The sequence below is a fragment of the Lineus longissimus genome, chromosome 12, assembly GCF_910592395.1.
Source record: "Lineus longissimus chromosome 12, tnLinLong1.2, whole genome shotgun sequence".
NCBI lineage: Eukaryota > Metazoa > Nemertea > Pilidiophora > Heteronemertea > Lineidae > Lineus > Lineus longissimus.
The window spans coordinates 1,250,584-1,268,776 of NC_088319.1; the positions used below are offsets into that span (position 1 = coordinate 1,250,584).

An 18,193-nucleotide genomic window follows, 5' to 3' on the forward strand; every position below is an offset into this window, starting at 1 on the left:
GATAAAGTAAAAGATGCAGCCCTTTCCTCCCCTTTCAAAATAAGCAGAAGTTTGAAGATGAAATACAAATTGGAGGGGCGAATACTAGAAACCGATAACCCACACTTCATTTTGAGAAAAACAGAGGTTTCACTGGGTCCATGATGTGAAAATGAAATGGTCCAAGGACCATGTGCTCACCTCGGGTAATGTTAATGCATGTCATTTGCAGTGGATATGGGGAGAACAGTCTGGTCATTGATGTCAATTTTGCGATCTTAGAGGAAGTGGTTTGGTTGGGCAGCTTTCTGTCCTGGGGCAGATTATATCAATATTCCTTCACAAAACTGAGCTAGCTGGGCGGCGGAAGGCGGCGGTTGTCAAAATTTGCACTCTGGCTTCATGGACCTGAACAGCAGTGGTCGATATTACAAAAAAAATTTTTTTTTTTTTTTTTCTCAGTTTTCGGCAATTTTGAGTGCGGCGGGCTTGCTAAATGACAAAAAAATTTCTTCACATTTTCAACTTTCAGAGTTGAATTTTTTCACAAGTTCAAAATTCTAAAAAAATTTCAAAGCCAAAAGGTTTTTGGGACTGATGATGTTTCTTCATTTTGTGCAGAAAAAAAAGAAGTGAAAAAAAATATTTGGACTCGGAGAATGTTTCATCCTTCTCAGTTGAATTTTTTCACAAGTTCAAAATTCTACTAAGATTTCAAAGCCAAAAAGTTTTTGGGACAGATGATATTTCTTCATTTTGAGCAGAAAAAAAACAAAGTGAAAAAAATTTGCTGTCAGAGGTAATCTGACCTCTAGGGGGTCATACATACAAAGTTTCAAGCTCATTACCCTAGCGGTTAAGAAAAATTACACAGTTATTACCTTGAAAAGTAGGTCAAATCAAAACCCGTACCCTTGCTGGGAGTACCTACCATCAAAATTTTATAGAAAACGAATCACTCATAAGTGAGATATCACTTTCTAGGTTTTCACTTTTGGCCCCCTGGTGGCCAAGTCGAAAATCAGACCAGACTGAAACTCAGTGTCAGAGGTCACCAGACCTAGGGGGTCTTTTGTACAAAGTTCCAAGTTCATAGTCCTAGCGGTTAAGAAACCTGCCACTGTTTTTGAAACAGGATATAGACGACGACGGACGATGGACATTGTATAGACTCCCCTACGGTGAGCAAATAATTCGAAACAACAATGACATTAATATGTTTAAGCCCCATACCTAGGCCTATCGGGATCTTGCCCAGGATGAAATTGCTGCTTGACATGTTTGAAGCCCTCTGATTTTGAGGGCATTTTCAATTATCTAGACTGGTACCACATAGAGCGATACCTTTGATTTTAGTCGAGAGCATATTGTCGGACAAATCAAATGGCACCACATTTTGTCTACAGTGTGGGTCACCCAGTTTCTTGCATGCACCCCTTCAATTGAAATGCTGCAGCAAAAATGTGAACAAAAGGCCTACCTGCATTTGTTAAGGTGTTTTGTCCAAGAATAATCCCACTGTGAATTATCAGCATCACCAGCCTGCACACCAACCACTGGCCTGGCAGGACTATGCTGGCCATCTTGACTAGTAGCCTGTTCGCATATCACAATGAAATATAGGCCTATACCAACAGTAGCCTGTAACCCGATCATCAAAATAACACTCCATCAAGTAAATGATCCTATATAAACAATATCAAACGTCTAAACAATTCTCATGGGAAAAAGAGATTGCCGAGAGGAAAATCCGAACTCTCCGAGGTGAGCTGGGCTGTTGTTTTAACATGTTTAAAGGTACCATGAATTCCAAAGGAAGGATGAAGTAAATGCAGAGGTACCATGAATTCTAAAGGAAGGATGAAGTAAATGCAGAGGTACCATGAATTCTAAAGGAAGGATGAAGTAAATGCAGAGGTACCATGAATTCTAAAGGAAGGATGAAGTAAATGCAGAGGTACCATGAATTCCAAAGGAAGGATGGAGTAAATGCAGAGGTACCATGAATTCCAAAGGAAGGATGAAGTAAATGCAGAGGTACCATGAATTCTAAAGGAAGGATGAAGTAAATGCAGAGGTACCATGAATTCTAAAGGAAGGATGAAGTAAATGCAGAGGTACCATGAATTCCAAAGGAAGGATGGAGTAAATGCAGAGGTACCATGAATTCCAAAGGAAGGATGAAGTAAATGCAGAGGTACCATGAATTCCAAAGGAAGGATGAAGTAAATGCAGTGGTACCATGAATTCTAAAGGAAGGATGAAGTAAATGCAGAGGTACCATGAATTCTAAAGGAAGGATGAAGTAAATGCAGAGGTACCATGAATTCCAAAGGAAGGATGAAGTAAATGCAGAGGTACCATGAATTCCAAAGGAAGGATGAAGTAAATGCAGAGGTACCATGAATTCCAAAGGAAGGATGAAGTAAATGCAGAGGTACCATGAATTCTAAAGGAAGGATGAAGTAAATGCAGAGGTACCATGAATTCCAAAGGAAGGATGGAGTAAATGCAGAGGTACCATGAATTCCAAAGGAAGGATGGAGTAAATGCAGAGGTACCATGAATTCCAAAGGAAGGATGAAGTAAGTACAGAGGTACCATGAATTCCAAAGGAAGGATGAAGTAAATGCAGTGGTACCATGAATTCCAAAGGAAGGATGAAGTTTCTACGGAGTTTTAAGGATATACAGTGGAACCCCTGTTAGCGGACACCTCTCTATTAAGGACAACCTCTCTATTAAGGACACTAGTTTTGGTCCCAAATTGGTTGTTTCCATTCAATTTGACCTCTCTAATCAGGACACCTCTCTTATTAAGGACAGCACTTGTCAGTCCCGAGGGTGTCCTTAATGGAGAGGGTCTACTGTATTTCAAAACATATTTGAACTCAAGGCTATCAACACATTATTCGTCAGAAGTCCATAGCAACTCAACCAGCATGATCCCCCCAAATGTGAGACATTACCTACCACCCTGTTATCGAATGTCAGGATCTTTCTCCGTTATGTCTAACGAACACAACGACGGAAGATGTAAACCATCTGAACATTTCCACACTTAAAGTAATATTTTGTGATGAATGTCAGCTAATATCTCACCAAAACCTCCCTTTATTATTGCAAGTAACTACTGAATTAAACTAACATGCATTCGTATTTCTAATCTCGGCCAGGTAACAGAAACAAATTTCACAAATCGACTGGGGCTTTAAATAAACGAGTTATAAATCATGGCGTCATTGCATAAACATGTCAAATGATAAACATCATCTTAATATGAACTGACATATTTTGAACTGATTCCTATCATAGTTGATATTAGACTATAAACCAAAAAGTAAGTTTTTCATACCATGCACTGCAAAAAGGACTTGTGTCCTTCAGCAAGACAACAACCTTACATTGCTTCTTTCCACTCGGGGCAAATGGAGACCTGCAGCCCTCCGTGGAAAGTAACAGCGATGGCCTTGCATCCCATCCAGGGGAAGGGATGCTCCTGGTCACTCAATGTCATGGTAACCGGGAAACGCTCCAGGTTTATTGAGCTGATGGGCACAAAAGTCCAGCAAATTATCAAGAACAAAACAAAACTTACGGCAATTTTGCTCATCACTTCCATCCCGGCAGTCATCTCTCTTGTCGCATTTTCGTCTGACGTCGATACATTCTCCAGAGACACATTTAAACTCTGAATCGGTGCATTCAACAGCTGGAAAGAAATGGTCAGTGGTCATTTTTTATAAGTGCATGCAAACTTGAAAATGTCAGAGATCGGCGCGACAGGACTCTCATGTAATATTATCTAAAAACATGAACCCACACTGGCATTTTTCATGAAGACTGTCACCTTCACTGACCCCTTTTATGCTAGAAACCTTTATCATTTATTTGCTAGTTCATGTGGAAAACCGTGAATCTAGCTCATTTAGGGGTGAACACACAAATGATGTTAGTTTGCCAAGGGTGTCAAAAGGGGTCGCTGCTAGGTTACAGTAGCATGGCACACTTTGCATGACACTGGCTACTATACAGAACCATCTATTTTGGTAGATTGGAATTCAGCTCCGTGGTGAGCAGGGTGGTCCCTTAATGCGAGGTTGTCACTTCCAAGAAATCAGTGTGGATTCGACTTGGCTAATAGGCTATTTAACTTACGACAATTTTGCTCATCACTTCCATCCCGGCAGTCATCTCTCTTGTCACATTTTCGTCTGACGTCGATACATTCTCCAGAGACACATTTAAACTCTGAATCCGTGCATTCAACAGCTGGAAACAAAATGGTCAGTGGTCATTTTTTAGACAGGTGCATGTTAGCTTGAAATTGTGTCAACTGATCAGCACAGAATGCCATCACTGGCAACTGACAACTTCACCGATATCTTCCAACTAAAAAGTGGCCGCCAGATCAAAACATTTCGTCACAGACCTCATCTAGATTTCGTTAAAAGTTAACCCCTCTCGTACTGCCACCTGTTGGCAAATACTTACGACATCCAGCTTCGTCACTTCCGTCACGACAGTCGGACGTCTTATCACATTTTTTGCTCACATCGACGCACTGGTCACCAGACGCGCATGCGAACTCTGAATCAGTACATCCCCCAGCTACGACAGAGAAATAGACATTTTCAAATTGGTTCCCAGCTCATTAATCAACCTCACGATGCAATTCATTGTTAAACACTTTTAATTTCTCTTTTTTCAAGTTATATTTGTTGAAGCAATTCAATATTCTTGTTGAAGCAAGTGTTAATGATATTGGCAGTACAAGCTAAAAGCAATTAAAATTGGAATTGACCTAATTGAAAAGTAAAGTGAAATGAAAATAGGAATGTGGGAAACAAACGTTTTATTGGAATAGCATTCCGCGAAGATGACGTCACTGCAGCTGCTGCCCTCTATTTCCCCATCGCTGAATTACAGGCAATGTCGGACAAACATGCGGTTTCGTAATGGATTCAGGCTTTCTAACTAGGGCAGTTAGATTCAATCTGGCACATGTCCGAGTGTTGGAAATACTACATAATTGTTCTGAATATTTCTCTCTCTGACTCTACGGTATCATTCATGCTAAAAACAATGCAGGGTCAAAGATAATTGACTTTGAAATAAGCTCAAATGCGTTGAAATAAGTGTCGATGTCCGACTGTCACGTGACTAAAACATCATCAATATCTTATGCAAATGACCTTGTGAGCTATAAATAGTAACTTCGCGGAATGCTATTAATCTCTTTTGCTACGACAGGGTTTTGCTGGCGCACACCCAGTATGAATCGGGCAGCCTGGATACAAGATCGGCTCAGAAAGAATCTAAAATAGTGTTGCCATCTCGTTTTTCAGGCGCAACACAGGAATTTCAGGGGACTGCGTCAAACAACTAGACAGAGGGAAAACTTCGCAGTACAGATCATTGCGGGCCATTAGTATATGATGAACGTTTCAGGTACATCCCGGGGCCGGTAGCAAAAGGGATTATCCCTACTTGAACACACAGTGCAGTCGAAATGGAGCAACGTTTCTACAATGCACAGGATATCGAAGAAACCAGGCACCAGGATAGGGAAAGAGGAATTTCAGACTTTCAGAATTTCAGAAGTTTCTTGACTTTAGATTAGACCATCCAATTTCGATATCACATCGGAAACCCACAACTGATGCAGTAGTATCATGATGGCAGGGATGATGATGATGATGATGACACTGACACTGATGATGATGATGATGATGATGATGATGATGACGATGACAACACTGACAATGATGATGATGATGATGATGATGATGATGACAACACTGACAATGATGATGATGATGATGACAACACTGACAATGATGATGATGATGATGATGATGATGACGATGACAACACTGACAATGATGATGATGATGATGATGATGATGATGACAACACTGACAATGATGATGATGATGATGACAACACTGACAATGATGATGATGATGATGATGATGATGATGATGATGATGATGATGATGATGATGATGATGATGATGATGACAACACTGACAATGATGATGATGATGATGATGATGACAACACTGACAATGATGATGATGATGATGATGATGATGATGACAACACTGACAATGATGATGATGATGATGATGATGATGACAACACTGACAATGATGATGATGATGATGATGATGATGATGATGATGATGATGATGATGATGATGATGATGATGATGACAACACTGACAATGATGATGATGATGATGATGATGACAACACTGACAATGATGATGATGATGATGATGATGATGATGATGACAACACTGACAATGATGATGATGATGATGATGATGATGATGATGATGATGATGACACTGACAATGATGATGATGATGATGATGATGATGATGACAACACTGACAATGATGATGATGATGATGATGATGATGATGACGATGATGATGATGATGATGATGATGATGATGATGACAACACTGACAATGATGATGATGATGATGATGATGACAACACTGACAATGATGATGATGATGATGATGATGATGATGATGATGATGATGACACTGACAATGATGATGATGATGATGATGATGATGATGACAACACTGACAATGATGATGATGATGATGATGATGATGATGACGATGATGATGACAACACTGACAATGATGATGATGATGATGATGATGATGACGATGACAACACTGACAATGATGATGATGATGATGATGACAACACTGACAATGATGATGATGATGATGATGATGATGACAACGCTGACACTGACAATGATGATGATGATGATGATGATGACGATGACAACACTGACACTGACAATGACAATGATGATGATGATGATGATGACAACACTGACACTGACAATGGTGATGATGATGACGATGACGAGGACACACTGACAATGATGATGATGATGATCCTGCATGGATTCACTTACAACAGTGCCGTTCATCGCTCCCATCAACGCAATCACTGTAACCGTCGCATTTCCGCCGATTGTCAATACACTGACCGGACAGACAGGTAAACTCGTATCGGGCCTTGCATTCCTTAGCTGGCAATACGAGAAAAACGGGGAAGTTAAAACTTTCACGAGAAAATGACAAGTTCCACGGATTTCACTTCAAATGAGTCGGTTTTGATCATGCTTTGTACTATTCTGCCTAATTAAGCACTATTAGATACTTCAGAATTTGATATTCCAGATAAATACAACACTTTGTTCCGGCTGGCGGAGTGATGCAGTGTGATGCAGTGATGCCTGTCACCTCAGAGGTCCCAGGTTCAAGTCCCAGTCGGACCGACTGGCCCTCTTTTTCACAATCATATGAAAGAGAGGGCGACTCTCTTCAACAGTGTAGGTTTCCTCCCGGGTCTCCGGTTTCCTCCTACTTCAAATACAATTGCCCAATATTGTTGATAGAGTACATGTCCCAGTTGACACTCAGCTCTCAACTCATATCTTCAACTCTCAACTCAATATTTATTTTCTTGGTTTAATGCTAACATCTCCATGTGATTTTCTCATGAAACAGACAACAGGGTGTGGATGGGAGTTTGTTAGTCTAACAACTAAAGTGCAACCAGGAAAGGGCGAAACCAAAAGCAAACAAGCATTTTCAGTCGTCGTGACCTGTGACAAAGCCATGAAATAGAGGCGTTGATCAAGACCTGGTTGTCCAGAACAAATTGGTGTCATCTTCTTCAGATAAGCAATTATAGATATAATGCCAAGTTTTGAAGTAAACGCCTGCGTTATAGCGACAAAATTTGTTGTGAACACCGGGCCCTGATCCAAACATTGACTACTCCAGTCCCAGCCTATCACAACTAATGCTTGTCATTGGTATAGGTCCCATCTCACTGGGGTGTTCCTGCTTCTCCAGCGCACACATTTTCTGGGGAGGGGAGGGTTTAATTCCGAAACTTACGACAATTGGCCTCGTCACTGGAATCGCGACAATCATTGTAGCGATCACATGTCCGGCGATCATCGATACATTCGCCCGACCCGCATTGGAATTCCCCGCTCTTACATGACGGTGTCACGGCTGTCAAAATAATTCAAGACGCATGCTAATATGCCCTGCTGTGTGCAGAAATTAACCCGTTCACATCTGATGTGATATTGAAGTGAATTAGCTGAATTCTCCCCAATAACGTTCAGGCATGCCGAAATATTGAAGCCGATTGTTTTCAACAGTGAGATCCAGCAACAGGAAGCATTCAAGCAGTTTGATTATTGCTAATTAGCGCAGCACTGGCAATTAATTAAATAAGCACTGAATGAAAGAATTATGATAGAAATAAGCAAATTAACTCTTTCAGTGCCCAGGATTTGGGCATTTTTGGGCATTGTCACTACCCAAAATCTCACAAAAATAATTGAGATACACTCATCAAAATTCTTCAAAACCTTTGTCTTTACCTCCTGTTTCAATAAAACAGCAGTAATAAGTAGGGGCATACTAGGATTATGTTCTAAATTTTTTTGAGGGAGTGGTATTTTTGGCCGATTTTCACCATTTTTCACCTAAAATGAGGGGTGGCAAACCCCACCCCACCCTCTCAGTCGAAAAAATTATTCAATTTGGACGCCCCAGGCCAGAGAAACCATATGAACCACATTTGAGTAGCTGGGGACATCTGGTGTCGTCTGGAGGAACTAAAATACCTTAATATTTAGGACGTACATGTACGTCCTTGGCACTGAAAGAGTTAAGGGTGCCATTGCTAACTGAATTGGTTCGCAACTAAAATCGTGTTGAAGCGATATAAATAGGAGATATGACGTGTCAAGACACCATGAGAGCTTTTAGCGCCACTAGAGGGAGAGGACAGGCCGGAACCAGCAGGACACATTGAACTGCGTCTTCATTGGCTGTCTGCATCTTTCTCCTGAACGATGACCCCCTGATACGGGCAACCCGACAAACACCAGACTCGCCAAAGAGTCCACTTGGATCCATCGACTGTGCACTATGTCATTCAGCCACCGCTCAGTCTCAAATCAGGGACAGCAAGTCCTCGTAATTGGAAACCTGCACTAGCTAGCGTATCTAACATGCATACTAGGCCCTTGAGACTATCAATTTGACCCACTAGCTCCTGCCTATAGTCCCCCTTTAAGCGAATACGATCAAAGCGACCACTTCCCCAATTAGGGACAAAGCTGCAAAATGAGTTCATCAGCCAAGGCAATCTCTAGTTAGGAAGCAACGTAGTCATGATTAAGATGCATCCAAATATTGGGCTGGATATCTCAAGGTCAAATGCATGAAGCTTGACCTTCATACGATCTGACCTTGACCTTGAAAAGTACAAATTGTTGAACTTACGGCAACCTTGTTCATCGCTTCCGTCGCGGCAGTCCCTGGCCTTGTCGCATTTTCGGCGGATATCGATGCATTCCCCGGAGAGGCAGGTGAAGTCTGCAGCCGTGCATCTCACCGCTGAAAGATACAAGAAAGAAAAGAAATGTATTTGCTTGAAATAAGAACAATCTGCTATGAGGATAGCAACTAAGACAAACAAAGCATATAGCATTCTAAACGTCTTTGTTTTGCTTGCAGAAAGGGTTTTCATTTGTGAAAAGATCTTATCAAAAATTTCATTGTTTGGCGGGAATGCACACACAATAATGAGGTTGGGGTATTTTACAACAAAAATTTATATTTGGACAGTCTTTCATTCTTCAATCGACCACTCAGATGAACCTGAGTGGTAGACCTCAAGTGGTTAGAGTGCGTCTTGCATCTAAATTCTTCACATTGTTAGAAGAAACCGGAGTGATCTTGATTTTAACAAGCAAAGACTGCGTTAGTGAGGTTTGATACCTCAACCAATCACAACATCACTTACAGCAGTCCCGCTCGTCACTTGACCTATCAAAACAGTCGATATTGCCATCGCACTTTTTCTCCGCGGCAAGACACTCACCAGAATCGCACTGGAACTCGCCAACTTGGCATCGGACAGCTACAGACAAGGAAGCATGCAGTTAGAGCACAGATTAAGCAAGCTAGTTAGAAAAGCCAACATACTGGGTGTTGAAAAGTATTCTTGCTAGTTTTTGAATTGAATTATTTCTTTAACATTTTCACAGAGAATTCGTTATTCAGCACGACTCCCCTATGAAAACTTTTAAACTCGTACAATTCCCAGTAACAACTCTATCTAATCTCGAAACTAGCAAGACTTTTTTAACACCCAGTATAATTTTTTCATTACTACAGAAATATTCAGCAGTGGATTTTTTTTAGCACCTAGCTCCTGTCTATAGTCCCTGATTGAATTAAAAGCTATCATGAGACTAAGAGCACAAGCATGCATTCCATCAGCTAACATGCTAAAGAGCAAGAGACCAGCTTAAAATCACGAAGACACATCCCACTTCAGGACAGCATAGCAGGGTGGGAGGTTTGATTATTTGTCAATTTATAACTCTGACCTCGATGAGGGTTGATTGCAGTTATGATTATGTGTAATAAAAGCAGTAAAACTGTTATCACTGTAATCTTAGCATGTCTTTCATTTTCGTTTTTTCGCACTCAAAAATAGTCTTTTTTATTATTAAGGTGATACAGAGAAAAAGAAATCTCATTTATTCTACTGAAGTGTTGTCAGAAAGTGTCATGAAACCATGGAAACCGGCAACAAATACTTCCAGGGTTACAGGACATCACCAGAAATATCAGATAAATTTGGCAACAAAGTTCTAGAGACGACCTTGTGCAAGACACTTAGCCGCACTAATGGCAATACCTACGGCACGCAAACTCATCACTGCGATCTTTACACTGGAAGATCCCGTCACATCTCTCGGAGGCATCGATGCACTGGCCGTCAACGCAGACAAACTGGTTCGGCCCGTCGCAGGTGGTGGGGATAGCTAGCCGGGATGAAGCAGCGTGCAGGAGGTTAAGAGAAGCGAAGCGATCAGCAATTAAAGAAAGGATGTACAGCTAAAGAAAAGTTAGCACACATAGCATTTTGAGGATTTATCTGAAATCTACACATGGTAGCGCAAGCCACAACTCAGCAGTGGGCCAGGCAAGTTGAAATTGACATCCATAGCGAATGGGCCAACAATGTCAATGCAAATTCTTTAAGGAATGTTGCTGACATCATGTGCTGTACGCGAGTCACCAAATTTACCTAAAAAAGTTTGGAATTTTCAAAACCTACAAATGGTGCTATTCATTTAAAAGCTATCAAAGAGGACTTTCTGTTGACATCCTTTTTGCCTTAATTAATTGGTAACTGCTTTATTTGAAAATTCCAAAAATCACGCTTATCTATTTCGAAACGATCGTCGAGATTTAATTTGTGACGTTTTATTCAAGATACATACGACAACCAAATTCGTCCTCCATTCCCGCGCAATCAAACGTCCCATCGCATTTCTTCGTTTGATCGATGCAAACATTATCAACGCATCGGAATTCAGTTGGCCCGCACGTGATGTCATCTGCGGCACAATTTTCTTCATCGTCACCGTCGGGGCAGTCAATTTTCTGATCGCATTGTTTCATCTTGGCTATGCATTCCCCGGTCGAACATTTGAATTGGTCAGATGCACATTCGGTTTCTTTTGGCGAAAGTTCATTGGATTAGGAATGGTGTTAATTAGCGTGAATGTACCACATCTGCACCATTTAAAGGCATGTTGTCCGGTAAAAATTCAAAATTTGTAATTGAATTTGAAAATGTTTGATTGCGTAATATAAGTTTTAACACTGCCGTTTTTTAGACAAATATACAAATACTTTAGATACCAAGTTTCAGCAAATTTGCATGCATAATAACTGCACTACTGCAGCACATAACTTCATATCAATTTTCCTGAGCCACTAGTAAAAACAAACGGGGTATGCCTTTTATAGTTGACATTTCGAGCACAGAGGACAAGCCTGTTAAAGTATATACAAATACTACTGCCCATCTAAAGATATCAGGCTGGGAAGGAAATCAAAGCAAGAATAACATGCAATTCAGCCAAAAAACAGCAGGTGCATCTGGGGGCACATCAAGTGTGTGTGCCCCTCTTTTACGTGTAGGAGAACATTCCTTGAAATTGACTACGAATTTGGGAAATTGACCTAAAAATATCTGGGGCCCCCTCTTTCATGGAGGTGCCCCCTTTTCACGTAAGGCAAGGGATCTTTTCTGGCATATCGTCAAAAAGGGTGTGTTTTACTGAGATATCACAAGAAAGTACACAAAAGGGTCTTTTCTGGTAAAATTGGTGGGAAAGGGGCTTAAAATCCAAGTTCATTTCCTTAGTTGGGGGTCGATCTAAACTTGGGGAATGAGTAGAGCGTGTAAAATCTCGGAGTGGGACGAGGCAGCTGCTGGTGTGATCATTTGATTATTTTTTTCTATACTCTGCATAAAGTGACACTAATACCTAAAGTGCAGATTATATCTCTGAGTCCAGGGAGTGGCTGGCTAGCCTACAAACTACTGTCAACCCCTAATGATACGCACCATAATCCACTCCCAGATCATGCAATCACAAGGACACCAAGGCAAAAAATTGACATACCTCGAATGTAACGAACGTTTAGCCTTTTACCGTATTTCCCCTTTCTCCATTTACCGTATCTCCCCTTCTGCCATTTACCGTATTTACCTGCCCAACACATGATGTTATTAAAAGGGGATCACAGGCAAGAGCTAAGGGCTCCAATTGGGAGGGAGAAAGGGGTTAACTCCCATCTGGAGTCCCGATAGGAAATTTCAGCGAGTCCCACTGCCACTGTCCGGCCCTCCTAAACTCTCCCAATCCCTCTAAAATAACCAGTGTCCGCCCCAAAAAACCCAGACCTCTTTTTCATTCATCACGGTATCCCAAAAAAGACCATCCCCTTCAACTGGTGGTCTTCAGATGACTCATACGCACAGCCATAAGATAGGGATGTGGGTCTTGTTTTTATTTTTCTTGATCCCTTGCAGCGAAGTTCCTTTCTTGGGCATTCATTACCACAGCCGACAAATTCTCAATTATCTCGAAACATGAATAGTTCAAGCGTTACATAGAATATCAGCAAGCACATTATTCAAAATGCAGCATATAAGTTTAAGCAGGCTATGCAGGCCTTTTGAAATACAGGCGGAGGGAATGGCTGAAGCAGGACAGCAGTTTTGCATGATCAAGGAATTGCATTATGGCACTCGGTTCAGTAATTCAATGGATCATTCACCTCATCAATCCTCACTTCGTGATACAACTCTCTTTGTCCTTCCCATTAGAGAAGTCGCACTCAAATTGCCAGCGACATCAGGACACACCCCCCGGGAAGACACCAGGGCGTGTTTCCTGGACACTAGACTGCTGAAGTTGAGGTTTAACGCCGCTTTGGCAATTACGATTACCAAATTGACACATTTTGTGTTAAATTTCACACTTCAAGACAATCTCTGTAGAATTTAATTTGACCTAAACAGGCGTCGGGCCTGCGGGGGGAGGGGGGCAAAGAGTTCGTGTTGACCACAGCATGAGCTATTTCAAAGCTGGGGAAACGTTATTATACATACGGCAGTTGAGTTCATCACTTCTGTCAAGACAATCGGCCCGCTGATCACATTTCCTCCTGGCATCAATACACGTCCCATCCGCACACTGGAATTCTATCTCTGGTCGGCAAGCTGAAACATGAAGGTAAGATTTGTCAACAACTGGTAAACCCCTGTTCAGAAATAACATCCCTTTCATACGCAACATTACAATTCAAAGTTTTGCTTTTCTACAGTAAATTTAACACCAGTCGCGATGGCCTAGTGGTCCAGGTCTCTGGGCTAGCAGTCAAGAGGCTCCTGATTTGAACACCATCATCGGTGCGAGACACTCAGGTAGATCTCCTTTCCTTAACATGCCTTACTCCGACCAGGAGTATGAATCGGTACCGGCCGAAATGCTCAGGTTGTAGCACTAAAAGAGCAGGTCGTCTGAGTTCAAGAGCACTGTGAGCGCTGGCGTCATTGTGCCTTGAACAAATGGGGGCGTCCCATATCAAAATCCAGAATACCACTTTGAATATTTCCTTTAAAAGGTAACTGTCAACTCGAGAACACTTAAAACTGTTATCACTGTAATCTAAGCATGTCTTTCATTTTCGTTTTTTGCACTTAAAAATAGGGTTTTTTTATTATTAAGGTTATACAGAGGCACAGAAATCTCATTTATTCTATTGAAGTGTTGTCAGAAAGCGTCATGAAACCATGGAAACCGGCAACAAATACTTCCAGGGTTACAGGACATCACCAGAAATATCAGATATTCTAAAATACCTTGGTACCGTAAAGTCAACTTTTAAATGGAAAATGCATAAGCCTCGTTCTGAGAGTGGAGTGTTTTGGACACGCAACCAAGATGCTCTACCAAAGTTCCCTCGGGTTGCACTAAAATGTGGAAACCATGCACACAGCTCACTTCAGAAGTTTGAGGCTCTCAAAACACTGCTTCAAACACAAATCAGCCAAGGAAGCATCAACCACCCTAAGTTTTTTAATGAGCACTACACATATTTGCTGAGAAAAACGCTCCAAATAGCCCATTTGCGCATCACTTGAGCGAGCCGATGCGGACTTCCTATGCACGCTGCCGTAACATAATGTAAACAACGGCGCTACCGGCGCTCCGGGCAGGCGATGGATGGAATTTGCCAAATTCGCACATATTCAAGTTATTTTCGTGGCCTATCTTTTTAAGTTTGAGGTATTTTAGAATAGAAATTGAACCCTCGGCTTCGGACCTTGGTTGAGTTACCAAGACACTCTCGGGTGGAGCTAAAATTTCGTCCAAACCCTCGCCTATCGGCTCGGGTTTGGACTGTATTTTAGCTCCACCCTCGAGTGTCTTGGTAACTCAACCAAGGTCCTCCGCCTCGGGTTCAATTCCTTAAATATAATATCAGACCACTTTGAATTTTTCCTTTAGAAGGTAACTGTCAACTGGAGAACACATACGGCAGTTGTCTTCATCACTTCCGTCCCGGCAGTCCGTCCGTCTGTCACATTTCTTTCCCGCCTCGATACATTCACCTGAGCGACATTCGAATTCCGAATCTTGGCAACCTGAAGAAAAAGTCTCAGTGATACACAGAGATCTTAACCACTTTCCCTCCAAAGCTTTTTTTCAAAAATGTACCACAGCGAACCAACTTTAGGGAAATTTTGACCCCTTTTCGACGTCGACAGCATTGTAGAGAAGGGTCATTAAGCCTTTCAGTCAAGGTACAGCCCACGAGACCTCTTCCTGGTGGACAGTTATCAGTGGATGGTCATCCTCAGTCCCATAAGATTTTTCTCTTTGAAATTTTTTAGAATTTTGAAGTTATGAAAAAATTCAACTATGAAGGATGAAAAAATTTCTTTAGTCCAAATGTTTTTTTCACTTTTTTTCTTCACTTTTTTTTTCTAATTGATTTTTTTTTTCAAAATGAAGAAACATCATCAGTCCCAAAAGTTTTCTGTCTTTGAACATTTTTCAGAATTTTGAACTTGGGAAAAAATTCTACTATGAAGAATGAAAAAAATTCTAAGTCCAAATATTTTTTTCACTTTTTTTCCTGCTCAAAATGAAGAAACATCATCATTTCCCAAAAGTTTTTCGTCTTTGAAAATATTTCAGAATTTTGAACTTGCCCGGAAGATTGGTTGCGATACTGTACTACGCCTTCAAACTGAGAGGGATTATAATGTGCAGAAGGGTCAAATTGGTCATCTTCGTCGTTTAGTATATGTAAACCCTGCCTAAATGGATGACATGCAGCAACCTAAGTCACCCCCCAAAAAAATATCGTCTGGAGAGGGTAATTTTACCTCAGGATTCTGATATCAGGTTTGGTGCAAACTTGAATTGAGACCCCTTGGAACGACTTAACAACCTAATAAATGAAACAAATCAAGGTTGAAGGAAAAAAGGCTTAAAGATGGTGACTCACCGTCTTCATAGTCGACTCTCTCCCCCTCACCTGTCAGGAGACCGCCACCCTCACCTGAAAGGACCAGGAGCGTAGTGTGGAGGCAGAAGATGACAGAGTTATCAGAGGGCAGATTAGGTGGATCCAGGAATTTCCTCGGGGGGTGGGGGGGTCTGCTCGTGTCCAGGGACAGATCTCAGAGAAGACACACCTGGCCTTTACTTTTCAAAACATTGAAATTTCACAATTATTTTAAAAGATCTCAGAGAATAGGTCTCATGGTGATGTTCAAAGATATTATCAAATGTTCAAATTTTGTGATCAATTTTACAGATTGTTCCCCATTCCTGATGCCTACCCTTGGATTCATGCGTTATGCCTGGTACCTACCAAAGGTTCCCCATGCAACCAAGCATGGTGCCCACATGATCCAAAGTGTGTGGTCAGGGCAGTTGGAAGCCCCACCCAAGAACCTTTCAGTATGTCATTTCAGGTTCATCCCAAAGAAAACTGAAATCTACGTGCACGTGTTGGAGATAATATTACAGGCCAATCCTGCCTATAAATCAATCGACAAGTTGTTTGCCCTGATCAGAGAAGGGTCCCCCCAAAGAAAACCTTCATGGATCCGCACACAACAATGTTATGTTGAGGTTAATGCAAGTATCAATTCGTTTCTTGTACCCCCCCCCCCTTCTCAAGGGTAGTTGAGCTATCACCACTAATCTTTGCCGATGTTTGAGTAGTATTTATTTTTCCTTTAGTGAAAATTTGGCGAAGCTGGAAAGAATAAGGATGCTAATGTGTCGATGTCTTGTCGAACATACAGCCTTACCCAGTAAAATTAGTCCGGTTACTTTATATGACGGTGATAACTGATATATTGTTGATGGTGATGTCTTGACGAAAGAAAAAGTAGCATTGGTGAAAAAAGGGTGATGCTTGAGCCTTAAGATTTCGTTATAGGGTGATAAGGTGTCGTACCCTTGAGGAGGGGGGGGGGTACAAGACACGAATTGATACTTGCATAAAGGGAGACGAAAGGTAGTGATCTAGAAGGACAGGTCAAGTTTTCCTCAGCGATGGAAAGATGTCGCCACTGTCCAACTTGACTCAAAACAGGTGCCCAACCACCGTGGCATGCAAAAGATGCACTGGAGAAGAATACATAGGTTTGGTTCTAAAGCACACAACTTATTAGTCAGTGCATGAACATTTTATTGCAGATTGTGAAACTGCCAAGCACACGGTTTAAAATAGTATCACATGACGCATTCATACCAGCAGTTGTTGTAGGTGGCGTAGTAGGTTGCGTAGTAGTCGGACAATTCTGCTCATCGCTTCCGTCGCGACAATCTTGCGCCCCGTCACATTTCCTCCTGTTGCCGATGCAACTTTCGTCACCGCATTGGAACTCCGAGGGTGAGCAGGTTGGTGCTGAAAGTCAGAAATATCCTCATTACTTGCCCAATAGGGGACGTTACCAGTGAGGTCACCACACATTTTTTTTCTGCTCAAAATGAAGAAACATCACGAGTCTCAAAAAAATTTTGGCTTTGAAAATTTTTCAGAATTTTGAAAAAGTTCAACAATTTTGGCGGGAAAACCTAATCATGCATTTTGTCACCGGATTTTCAACTTCACTAATGCGACCACCCAGGTAACGCGACCATACAACCTCGGTCCCATAAGTGGTCGTGTTACTGGGGTTCCACTGTATTTGACATGAATATTCAGGAATGATCTTAGATTGGTGAAATTAGAGTATACATGTACTTGTAAAGCATTCCCAGCAAAAATTGGAAAAGAACTGATCTAATTCTGATAGCCTTAAGGCATTCCAAGCAGAAATTTGAAAAGAACTGATCTAATTCTGATAGCCTTAAGGCATTCCCAGCAAAAATTGGAAAACAACTGATCTTTTAAAATTTAAAGGCTGTTGATATGTACTAAAAGATTCCAAAAAATGACCTGAAAAAAGTCGAAAAATTTTGAATTAGCGAAAAGCAGCTCTATTTGTACAAGCATGTTTGCTGGGCATGGTAGCATAGCATGTTGGATCATTAAAGGGAGTCTATAGACAGCAGTCAGGTAGGACAGATTTCAACTCAAGTTCGACTCTGATGTATTAACAATCAAATTCTGGCATAATAAGATATTTGATGTATCACCAATTGAAAATGAGTCAACTCGCTTTTTATGTGGTGAAAACTTACAGTTGGGCTGCCGATTGATTACCAATTTGACCTGGTAACTCTTGCCAATAGTTCC

At 41.3% G+C, this 18,193-nt stretch overlaps 1 protein-coding gene across 24 annotated transcripts in view; it reads right to left on the reverse strand.

The window, feature by feature from the left end:
• The window catches only part of LOC135497059 (basement membrane-specific heparan sulfate proteoglycan core protein-like), a 184,590-nt gene that overhangs the window by 130,231 nt on the left and 36,166 nt on the right, over positions 1-18,193 (reverse strand). For 22 of the 24 annotated variants that reach the window (XM_064786736.1, XM_064786731.1, XM_064786752.1 and 19 more), the window contains 9 exons: positions 17,204-17,359; positions 15,944-15,997; positions 14,967-15,074; positions 13,536-13,646; positions 9,335-9,448; positions 6,934-7,050; positions 4,473-4,589; positions 4,137-4,250; positions 3,577-3,690 (listed from right to left, as the gene is read on the reverse strand). In XM_064786736.1, the coding sequence (XP_064642806.1) occupies positions 3,577-3,690; positions 4,137-4,250; positions 4,473-4,589; positions 6,934-7,050; positions 9,335-9,448; positions 13,536-13,646; positions 14,967-15,074; positions 15,944-15,997; positions 17,204-17,359 (1,005 nt within the window). The remainder of the gene's footprint in view (positions 1-3,576; positions 3,691-4,136; positions 4,251-4,472; positions 4,590-6,933; positions 7,051-9,334; positions 9,449-13,535; positions 13,647-14,966; positions 15,075-15,943; positions 15,998-17,203; positions 17,360-18,193) is intronic. The other 2 variants (XM_064786741.1, XM_064786748.1) reach the window with 2 other exon arrangements.